A 12057-nucleotide genomic window follows, 5' to 3' on the forward strand; every position below is an offset into this window, starting at 1 on the left:
TGGAAGTTTGGGCCTAATGGTTGACTTTGTGGCACAAAAACGTATTATCCACTCTCTTGTTCTTTAATAATTGCATGTGTTTCCTGTACACGTACTATAAAAATAAATAATCCCTCCAATTAGTATACGGAATATATAAAAAATATTAGTAGTTGAAAATACATATGCAAAAACATTTAATTTATATTATATAAATATTTATTACATAAAAAATATGTCAAATGAGATTATTCCACGACTACATTGAATACTTGTATTATTAAATTGTAGTAAATTTCACCGAACTTTCTTTGCGTAAATGAGGCGTTTCTAAGCAAACACTGACCTAGCAGCAAGTAAACTATATCTATAAAATTAAATACTTTTGATATTATTGTTGTTGTTATCAGGGGTTTCAAGAAATAACCTGGTCAGAGTCGACCCGAAAAATACCGAGTTCGGGTTAGGGTTTTCTGGTCCGTGTCGTGTCGGATTGAAATCTTATTTGATTTTAAATAATTAGAGTTTGACCATTAAAAATAAATCACTCAACTTTATGCAATTAGAGTTTGATTAGGGTTTTGATTAATATTTAAAACTAAAAACCTACCCTAAACCTTCCAAACCCCACGCCCCACTCTCCTAATTCACTCCAAACTCTTCCCCCACCCGCAATACACGTCACACACCATCAATCAAGCGGAAGTTCGAAAATCCTTCAAGTTTTTCAAGCGACGGTCGTCGTTCTTCGATTCGTCAACGGAAAATCTTGCGTTAAAAACGCAAATGCACTCCATATTCTTTCCTTCAATCATCTATCACACCATAGTATTTCTTTAATTGAGTTTTGCATGAAAAACAAGTTGCATCATGTTATATTTTCGGATATGCATCATAAGTGATTTTTAAGGCTTGTGTTTTCATCCAAAAACTTGTTTATTATGTGGTTTAAGGGCTGCCATGACTAGGGTATGAATTAGGGGTTGCTTTACACAAGTTTAAGGAGTCCTAGAACACTTGAAACATGCTGCACACGTACATGAACAAAGTTGGAACCAACTTTCTGTTTTGGTGAACTTGGGGCTCGGTTGTAAGGAGGTTGGTGGCTAGGTTTGGTCAGGGCTGGGGCCAAGGCTAGAAATGGTCCGTGAGGGGTCAGGGAATGAGTCCTAGCCATGCTAGGACTCGAGTCAAGGGCTGGGAAGGAGTCCTAGCCAGCTAGGACTCCCACCCGAGAGCTTACATGCAGGCGCGCAGGTTCAGTAGCTTGTGCAAGGAGAATTGGCTTGGCCGCGGGGCTTTGGGCTTGGCTAGGCTAGGTCCTTAGGGTCCTAAGAGCGTTCACAAGGGTCTGGGCAGGGGCTGGTGAGGCTTGGGTGGCTGCTGGCTCGAGAGGAAACATGAGAACGTGAGAAGCAAGGGAGGCGCGCAGGCTGCTGCCACTTGGTTCAGTGGTTCGCTGCATGGGTTCCAGGGCTTGTGCTGGTCTGGGCTGGGTCTGGACATGGTCCAGGGATGGTTAAGGTCAGGTGGGCTCGGCGGTGGCTCGGCTGGAAGTGTCTTAGTTGGGTTAGGAGTCCTAGATATGTTAGGAGACTCACATACACACATGCATGCAATCGGGTGTAGCGGCAGAGGTGTTCTGAGCCAGCTAGGGATGGTTCCATGGCCTGGGATTGGTCAGTAGAGTTTCTAGGTTGGTTGGTTTGGGTTTGGCTCGAGGTGGCTCGGGCGTGGCTCGAGTAATTTAGGAGTTGGCTCGGTATAATTAACTATCTGAATTCAACGAAAGGAAAATGGAATACATATATGTTGACGATAATATGAATATGAACACGTTAATGATAATATGAATATGAATACGTTGGTGATAATATGAATACGAATATGTTTATGAGGATATGAAAATGTTTATGAAATAGTTTATGAAAAAGTTTATGAAAATGTTATGTTTAAAGTTGATGCATCATTATGAAAATGTCTTGTTTAAAGTTTATAAATCTTCACGAAAATGGTATTTTACGTACAAGTATTTTCACTATTGTATGTGATATGTATATGTAGTACTTGTTATCAAGATTATGGTGTGTTAAGTCTTTATACTCACTAGGTATGATTGATGCAGGTGATTATGAATATGATAAAGGACGTCTTGATTGTTGACTTTGCTGAACTGAAGGTGCACATAACCCGAGGACCGACGCTAGTTTTTCGCACTAGTTTATGATTATAATTTATGTTAGAAATATTTTTACGACAATTTATTTATGTTTATGAGTGGTTGTGAGAGGTTAGTATGAGCTATACTTTTCAAATAATGTTTTAGGTTTGGTAAAATGTTAGTTGGTTATTTTATTTTTAAATGGTGTCAAAAATATTTTATATAATTTTGTGTAGTCTTCGGCCGAAGTTATGTGAGGTCTAAAAAAAATTAGTACTTTTAAAGCAAAACGAATAGTGGACGTTTAAAAAACAATATATACCGATATCGTATCAAAATCTCGGTATACCGTACAATTTCGGTATAATCGGTATGCTAGTTATATATACCGAAATTTTTGGTACGGTATCGGTATGAATTTTCTTATACCGTAATTTTCGGTACGGTATACGGTATAGGATTTTCGGTACGGTACGGTTTACCACCTCCAGTTGGACTAATTATTTCTATACTTATATGCATATTTGTAAAATTATTGCTTTTGTGACTTCTTCATATGTGATTAAACTTTAAACAAGTATGTGATAGTTATGTGAATTAGTCATTCACAATAATAACTTTTTTAAATATCTAATATGTTGTCTTTATGATGGAAGCTCAAGGAAGCAAGAAAAAAACTATGTTTTAATTTTTAAACCAAAATCTATTACATCCACTAGCGAAAAGCGTTCTCCAACTAATGTTGAGATCTCAAATCATGATGACCAACATCATGCCAAGTATCAAAGAGTTGACAGTGATGTTAGTGGTTATGTTCAACTAGATTCAGCCATGCGTACTTCATATGGCAATGCTCCGCCAATGAAAGAGATGGAATCAGACGAGCTTATACTAAGGGTTTCATATCAACTTGTAATGGAGTATTTGTGAACCAAATTAGGAGAACAATATCGACGATTTCAAAAAAAAATTGGTTTGAGCAATTTCTTTGGTTGGAGTACTCTCATAATAAAGATGTGGTCTTTTGCTTTCCATGGTTTATTTTCTAATGAAAAGAGGCATGTTATCTTTTAATTACAGTTAATGATTTTAGAAGTCGGAAAAGAGCTAATGATGGGAATAGATGCGCTTTATTGATATATGTGGAAGGTCTCACTTTACCATATAACAACGACTCACAATCTATGGGTGTTTTAATTAATATAAGTTGTCATATCGATAAAGTGATGAATCTACAAACATCAGAAGAAGTGAAGAAGAACCGATTGAGACTTCACAATGAATCATTTGTTGACTTTGTTTGCAAGGATGTGCATTGAGATGGCATAAAGAATCTTCATCTTTCAACAATCAAGGTAATATTACAGAGATGATAAAGCTCATAAGAAAAATGGATGTTAACATTAATGATGTTGTTTAGAAAAAGTGCCAAGAAATTTAAATTATACATCACCAGACATTCAAAAATATATTATACATATTCTTGCTGAGAGAGTGAGAAAGAAAATACATGAGGATGTTGGAAGTGAAAAATTCTGTATTTTGCTTGATGATGATGAAGACATATCATACAAGAAAACAGATGACTATTGTGTTGAGATTTGTTGACATTGAAGGCTTCTAAATGGAATGTTTCTTTGATATTGTGTGTGTTGCTGATATCACTACAGTAACACTTCAAAAAAAATATATGTAATGTTCTTGGTCGACATGATTTGCATATAAAAGATATTCAGGGTAAAGGAAATGCTGAAGGTAGCAATATGCGTGGCTCATGCAGAGGCTGCAGACTATTTTTTTGAGGGATTCTACACGAGAATATTATGCACATTGTTTTTCACATAGACTTCAGTTCAAAACATCACAATAAGTTGTATTGCAAAAATGGTAGCTACTGGTATTTACGAGACAAGTACTGACCTTAATTAGATTGGTACTTTGCAGTGAGTTGGCAAGACGCGTTGGAGTTTTCATTTTTAGTCGATTTACAATATGATATAGATGTACAACTCTGTGATTATCGTGCTTGAGCACGTGTTGGAGGAATCATCTTCAGACTCTGTACGGGAGGAAGCTATGTGTTCTTTGATTGCGTTGAGATCCTTTGATTTAGTATTTATTTTTGTTTGAATCACAAGTTTATGAGGATAATAGATTTGCTTTGTCGAGCTTTGCAAGAGAAGTCCTTAGACATTTTTAATGCAATGAAATTTGTCTCAACTAAAAATCTTTGCTTCATACTTTGAGAGCAGATGGTTATGATATTCTTCTAATGATCATGCATTCGGTTTGTGAAAATAATAGTATTGAGATACCATATATGAATGCTTATTATAAATCTGCTACAGAATGTTCGTGCCAGCAAAAGAATTTTATTACATTTGAGAATAATTACCGTTTTGATGTATTTCACGCTTCAATAGATTTCGAGTGGAAAAGCTCAATGGCAGATTCGATGATGGGGATGTAGAACTTCTTAGACTTAGCTCTGCTTTGAAACCTCGAGACATCTTTATGTTTTTTAATGCTAATTATATTAGCAATCTTGTAGAGAAATTATATCCCGACGATTTCAATGGACAAGAACTGTATTAATTCGGTTCGGTCGGTTAATTCGATTTAAACGAAATTTTGCACACCCCTAACTATTAGCATGTCATATATGGCAACTTTGTGTACAAATTTAAATATTTGATCGATATATTCATTTTTCCGAAAACAATTATGTAAATATTCGATAAGATCATGAAGTAAATATTTAATAACTCCATTTTTATTTATTTCCTTTTCACAATGCTTAATTATGGGATTTTTAATTTTTTATTTCTTTCCCATAAATTGAAATTTTATTACTATATCATCATCATCTATATAAAAAAAAACTTAAATAAATTTAAAAATAATCATCATCATCTCCATTAAAAAAATTAATAAACAAAATAATTTATTGGTCAAAGATTTCTATTACTATCACAACTTGACCAAAACACATTTCGGATGTAATTTTTAATATTTTTAATAATTATTTATATTAATTAAAAAAATTTAATATTCGATAATTTTGATTTTCAAATTACTATAAAATTTGAATGCATTTTAATTAATTTTATTTATGTGATAAATACAATTTTAATTATTGTTATATTTTATACCCTAAAAAATTGAAGGAAGATTGCCGTAATTTGCATATATATATATTTGATTCCTTATTCCGCAGACTCCTTCTCTCGGATTGGTGGGAGAGAGAACCCCAACGCAGAATTTCTCCCTCCCAACGCTGCGGTGGAGGAGAAATTCTTTTTGGATTTGGTGTTCGAGGATGAATATGACTTCTCTAGAAGCTAACGGGATTTCTGTCGTTACGGAGCCACCGCCGGTCTATGTTGCCATGGTGGACCCGTTTCTCGTTGAAGCTCTTCAGAATCCTCGTCATCGTCTGACTAGTAAGTTTGTTTTCTTGTTTCGATGATTTTGTTTGTTTGAAGTTCAATTTTTTTTTTGGGTATTCGCTCTTGTTTTGGTTGCGTTTATTTGTCCATGATGTTGTGCTTGAGGTGGATTTATGCTCTGTGTCTGGAGAAGTTGGAAGTTATTGAGGTAGATCTAGTGGGTTTTGGGTATCTGGATTAGGGTGTGATTTTGTTTTGTTTTATTGGTTGTGTGAACTTTGGGAATTTTGGGTGCTTAGCTGATTTAGATCTGGGTCGGGAAAAGCTGAACTGTTCACTGTACGTTGCAGAGAAACAGAAAGGCGTTGTGTTGTGGTGTCCAACATGCTGTTGAACTAATTTTTATTGCTTGCAGATTTTGTTGGTTATATCCTGAATTGCGGGAGATAATTTTTTATGGGTGTTGTTTTATTGGTACTTGCTACAATTGTAATTTGCAACTTTGTAGAAGTTCTCTGGATTACATGACTTGCACATTTTTCATTTATTATAAAAGAATGAATTGCTTGTGAATATTATGATTAACATCATATGTTGAATTTGACTTTTTGAGTTACTTCTTTTCTGTAACTATTTGGTTTGTTAAAATTTAATGGATCGATTATTTATCTCAAATGGACAAGTACAGCCTTCCTATATCAATTACAGAAATAATATAACTGATTGACCTTTCTTCTTCTGATGGTTTCTTAGTTTATGAGAACCTGGAGGCAGTTAAGGCCAATAGCTGTGAACAATGCAAAGTTAATTTGTTAAAATACTCGGGAAAAAATTGCCTAGCAATTTATCCTATATCGATAAATAGAAGGGAATCAGAAACTTGATGTTGCATGGATAACAGTTCATTTGATTAATTTTTAATTTTTTTGTTTACTTTGCATATAAGCAAGGCAGTATGTTCAGTAGTAAAACATACCAGGTTCAATTCATTTATATTCCTTAACTTCCTCTTTTAAGTTTGTTGTTATTGTTAAATACATAATTTCTATGCATTCATACTTCAGTGGCCTAATAGAGGCAGAGCAACATAAATCCGATTACCGTTAACAAGTCTTCATGGGCCTGCCCTCAAGATATCGGAATTCAATCATGGTTGTCAACTTCTAGTTTTCCTCTCAAAAATATTTTTCTTTCCAAATATCACAACAGTTTGAAAACGATAGTCAGAAACGATGAATTGGCAGTTGGCCAACTGTAAAACTTTATGGAAAAATACTACTTTATTTACATTCTCGTAATTATTTTTTTGTGTTTTTTGTTTTGCTGTATTGCTTTCCTTATATATTGAGTTACTGACTGTATAGGATAACTGCTTAGATATTTTTCAATATCTTTTTTCCACTTATATATGATGTAAATTATGTCTGGATTATTTTAGTCCCCAATAATGTGTACCTTTGAAGTTTGTTACATATACGTATTTTCATGGTGCACTTGTGTCGGGGTCGGTGTGTGCAAAATCATCTATGTGGCTGGTGAGATTTGAACATGACATCATTGTTTTAACTTTTAAGATATTTGAATAATTTCTGTTCACATTGTGAAAATTTATTTATTTTTCCTTTCTGTTTATTATTTGGAAAAGGTTTTCTTTTTCTTTAATAATATTTTTTGTATAAGTTGATATATTTTCTTTTGTAACTATTTACCAGTTCTACGGATGGAACTCGATGTGCAGAAGTTCTTTCAGAATTCTGATCTACAGATGTTTGTCTTTCCACACTTCCCTACTTCATACCTTCGTCTTGCAGCTCATCGTGTTGCTCAACATTATGGCTTGCAGACCATGATTCAGGATAATGTTGTAGATGGCCATGGAAGTGGAATTTTGGTTATAAAGAAGCCAGACAGCAAGTTCCCTGCCATCTGTTTATCAGATGTTCCAGCGAAAGAGGCAGAAAATGACAAATCTGATCAAATCAAAATTGTTATAAGGCCTAGAGCTTCTAGAGGTTCCTCAGGTGATGCCAATGAACAGGGGACTAAACGTAGTTCAGTAAGAACTGTGGAAGAAAGGAAGGAGGAGTATGACAGAGCACGGGCTCGTATTTTCCATAGTTCTAGTGGTTCTGAGTCGGAAGATGATGAGAATGAGGTTTCAAGGAACCTGGATGTGGATGGTGACAAGAGCATCTGGAGCAGGGATACCGGTAGTTCCTTAAGAGTAGCCATTTTTAGGGACAGGGAAAAAGATCGCACTGACCCTGATTACGATCGCAGTTATGGAAGGTAGTATGAACTTGCATTTCACATCACACAATTTTTGCTATTTCAATTATTAGGCTGATGTTGGAGGTACCCTTATAGGCTTATAGTATTGAAATATGAGCTCCAAAAGTCATACCAATGTACTTAATAAATGGGTAAGACCGATTAACCTTACTTTTGTTGATGCTTTAGCCGAACCTCCCAATTCTAATGCCCATGGATCAACATTGATAATGTTTTGTTTGCAATTTGTATGAAAACCAATCTGAGATTTTTCTGTTTTCTGATTTGATGCAGATATGTTAAAAGCACTCCCAACACTCAAAATTTCAGCTTAGCACCTTGTAATTTGCAGAAATTCCAGCCTCCATTTGTCCAGTATGATTCTGTTTTCCCTCAGTTGCATCAAATGCCAGCACCTCAGGTTTCTCTTAACTACAGTAGCCCAGTGATGAGTCCTTACTGTGCCGTGGGAGTGAATCAGGCTCCTAGGGATGCTTTATATATGCAATGGCAGCAAACCCAATCCATGATGTATGCACATTCGTATAACCAAATGAGACGCACTCTTTTTCAGGTAAACACCACGATCTAAATTCATCAAACTAGTTTGGATACCTTTTGAATTCAACAAATTTGAATTCCCCCTTCAATTGTTTGTTATAAATCGGTATAATGGATTTCAAATTATCGTCAAATATGGTCGTTCTAAATTATTAATCAAATCCAAACCACGGCATCCAAACACAACCCCGAATCATTTTTGGTGTACTTGTACTTTTTATGTATCTTAGCATTTTTAATGTTGCTGTACCTGGTATTTCTTTCTTTTCACGGAACCATCACAATTTTACATGACTAATGCAGTGCCTTGACAAGCAGTTAATCATCTGTATATGTATAATATTTGTTGTAGGCTCCCTTCTGTCAGCAGCCACTGAGTTTTGATTACTCCCAGAATCATTGATGAGGGTCGGAATATCTGGTGGGGGAATGTCTCTATTGATAGGTATCCTTATTAGGTGAAGTGTTGGCAGACAAACTTGGAGTTGTAATTTTGTATCTTTTTACTGTTTTTGATTTGATAAAAATACTTTTTGTTAGCACACAACAAATTTATGATGATGATAATTTTTTTTGCTATGTTATATTATAATTGTCATTGGGGTCTGCTGTATTTTATTTGAAATTATATTTCTTGATTATCAAGTGAGTTACTGAGGTAAACATATTTTCGAAAAATTTCAAAAACTACTTCAAAATCATAATTCGATTTTCTGTTTAATGAAAACTAGTGGAGTGAAAGTGCTCGCGCTCCCCGAGATATGGTTGGGTTGACAATTGAAACATTCATTAATTAATCAAATTCTGAGTTTATTGATAAGTGAGTATTTATATATTTATTCCACAATTTTAAATTTCTGGGTTTTTTTATTTATTTGTCAGAGAATCAGGATTATAGTTGCTTGTTATTTGATGGTAAAATTTCATATTTTTAGAGCAATTATATAGATTTAGTTTTAACTCGATTTATGCATTGTTAGATACAAGTATAAACCATAATTGCACACGAGCCCTTCTCCAAGAATCCAGTGAGTGATTAGGTGGTGGGATTTGTTTGGATAAATAAAAAGATTCTTCCCAGAATCGTGCTGGTGGAGTAGGTAGTTGGTTCACTTATTATTCAACTCAGATACAACGTTTTTTCCCCATAAATTCGATATGAACCAAATAAAAATAATATTTGATTGCTCGGGACAAGGCATGCTTCGCCAAATTCATCGTTTCAATGATTTATCAACATTATTATACACCTACTAAATGGTAACATAGTAGAGTTTGAAGAATATAAAATTAAATCGAGACATATACATGCACACATTGCATACAAAACAATGCCTATTTTTCTCCAAACTCAAATTAATGAGTGGAAAAGGTATGCATGAGATTGACCACCAAACCAATGAATGGATCATTAAATCCATCAAGAGAACAATGTTTCACAAAGCCAAAAATGACCAAAAATAATCAAAACCGAATCAATTTTTTGTACCTGATCCGAATAATAAAAACCTTTCAATGTAACTCGAGAATCCCTTGTAAGAAGAACAACTGGAACAGAAGGATATATGGATTAGAAGCTCGGGGGGAGCAACAGAGTTTACACTATGCACGCATGCATTGATTCTAATGGATAAACTGCTGTCCACATGAACATCAGAAAGAATAATGGAAGTAGTAAATCATTTTAACAAACATTGAATGCCAATAAACTCGAATCTACAACATCAAGAACACCTAAAAAAGACAAAGAAACACTAGATAGTCACCCGAAAGACTGGATTTCACAATGTCAAGGACCTTACATCACTTGTGAACTGCATAATCCCCATCGAAAAGTCATCAACTACCGAAACTCAATCATCGCCGGTTGGAAACAAAGTAAGAACTTTCCTCCCATTCGTGGTGCCGGCCGGTTCCATATCCTCCGCATATGCTAGAGGCATCACAGAACCACCCATTCTCTGAACCTGCTGCTGTGATTGCCTCAAAAATGGATGATCAAATTGCCCGTTTGGTGACGAGTGACCAAATGGCCTGAACTGCTTTTGCAACTGCTGTTGGTGCCCTGGCCCTGCCGCCACTACCGCCATCGGGTGGTGATGCTGCATTGCTGCACCAACCGGTAGAAATGGCAAGAAATGCTCTGGATTCCCCCTGCCGGGGTTCAAAAACTGAGCTGGCACGGGGGAGCTCGCAAATAAGTGGTCCATGGCCGGATCCATGCCGGAACCAGACAGCCCCGCCGGACTGTTATTCCCTATGCCGCTGCCATTTCCACCATTGGAAATACCTTGCATTCGCTTCAAATATAGCCTATATTTCTGCAAATGGCTCGCTACGTTCTCTCTGGTTAGCCCATCAACACTCATGAGCTGCATTATAGTCTTTGGAACAGCATTCTTGATCCCTAAATGGGCAACCGCATCTACAAATCTCTTGTGCAGTTGTGGAGTCCAAACGAGGCGCGGCCGCTTGAGGGTTCTTGCGGGCTCGTCAGACCCGGCAGCCCCACCTGATCCGCCTGCGGCGCCACTCAACTCCGGCGAGTCAAATTCAGCTGAGGAATGGGCAGTTGACTGCGGCGGAGGAGGAGCCGGCGTGTGGGGGTTGTGAAGATTTTGAAGTGGATTCGAAATGTTGAAAGCTAGCGCTAGATCAGGAGTAATAAGGGATTGGTTTAAGGGCATCAATTCCTCGGGTGAGGGCAATTCATCTTCCCATTTCGAAAACCAGTTGGATTCTTCTTCCCTCATTTCCTTTCCTTTTGTGCCTCACTTCTTGGATTCACTGCCGCACAAACCTTTTCTTGAAAATAGAAAGATTTTTCAGCACAGAAATTTACAATACAAAAAACAAAAAACAAGAACAAAACCCCTTGTTCTTCATAAATTCAAGATCTAGTGCCCCCGAAAACCAAGAAAATGATAGCCAAAATCACAAGGAAAAAATAACCCAAAAAAAGTTCACTTTTCGGAGAGTAAGAGACAAAGATACAGATAAAAAGAAGACAGAGTTTCAACTTTTGAGGGTGGTGAAATCTCGAGCATAGATCAAATTATCATGATATTAAACCAAAAAAAAAAGTTTTGAGAAATGGGGGTTTCATTTTTCACCTTTGAATCCTCTGCAGACATTCATTTGAGAGAGAAAGAGTAGTGGGGGGAGGGGTGATCGAGGTGGATCATGTCGTCTTGTTTCCAGCTTTTGTTTATGTTTACTGTTGCAGATGCTTTTCTTCTGATTTTTTGTGTGTGGAAATTGTACTATCTGGTTTTTGTTGTATTTTGTTTTACATACAATTCTGTGTACGTATATATATATATATAATATTTAGGGTCTTTATTTAATTTTTTTTCTCAAAAATCTTGAGAGTTAGTGCCACCATAGTGGAAAGGGGATTTATTTTTATTACATCATATTGTAATTTTTATATTAAAACGTAGAAATTGGGGTGGACTAATTTGGTTTTTTAGAGGTTTCTGCAAACGGATGAAAATTAATTTTGAAATTCAATGAAAATAAACATGAAAGATACGTGAAAATTAAATAGGGACCCAAAAATGTAATGATATTTTTGTAGAAATTAAGGATGTCAATTAGTGCTTAGGTTGACGAGAAATTTGAATTCTTCTAAACTACGTCTGAATTTCATTTTGCTTTAATATGTAAATTTGGGAAAGATAAGTGGCAAGAAAA

The 12057-nt window shown here is 35.8% G+C and overlaps 2 protein-coding genes across 3 annotated transcripts; one reads left to right on the plus strand and one right to left on the minus strand.

The window, feature by feature from the left end:
• The first annotated feature begins 5342 nt into the window (after positions 1-5342).
• Positions 5343-8945, plus strand: LOC140982808 (uncharacterized). The gene is made up of 4 exons (XM_073449534.1): positions 5343-5583; positions 7242-7818; positions 8095-8374; positions 8714-8945. The coding sequence occupies exons 1-4, from the start codon at positions 5460-5462 to the stop codon at positions 8762-8764; spliced, it is 1032 nt and encodes a 343-aa protein (XP_073305635.1). The 5' UTR covers positions 5343-5459; the 3' UTR covers positions 8765-8945.
• A 967-nt stretch (positions 8946-9912) lies between these two features.
• LOC140982815 (transcription factor MYBC1-like) lies at positions 9913-11634 on the minus strand. 2 transcript variants are annotated; one of them, XM_073449546.1, is made up of 2 exons: positions 11475-11634; positions 9913-11161 (listed from the first exon to the last, which is right to left on the minus strand). In XM_073449546.1, exon 2 carries the CDS (start codon positions 11112-11114, stop codon positions 10215-10217), a length of 900 nt encoding a protein of 299 aa, XP_073305647.1. In that variant the 5' UTR covers positions 11115-11161; positions 11475-11634; the 3' UTR covers positions 9913-10214. The 2 variants fall into 2 exon arrangements, with proteins under 2 accessions (XP_073305647.1, XP_073305656.1); XM_073449555.1 differs by having other exon boundaries at positions 9913-11166.
• Positions 11635-12057: the final 423 nt, after the last annotated feature.

This window comes from Primulina huaijiensis, chromosome 1, assembly GCF_012295235.1.
Source record: "Primulina huaijiensis isolate GDHJ02 chromosome 1, ASM1229523v2, whole genome shotgun sequence".
NCBI lineage: Eukaryota > Viridiplantae > Streptophyta > Magnoliopsida > Lamiales > Gesneriaceae > Primulina > Primulina huaijiensis.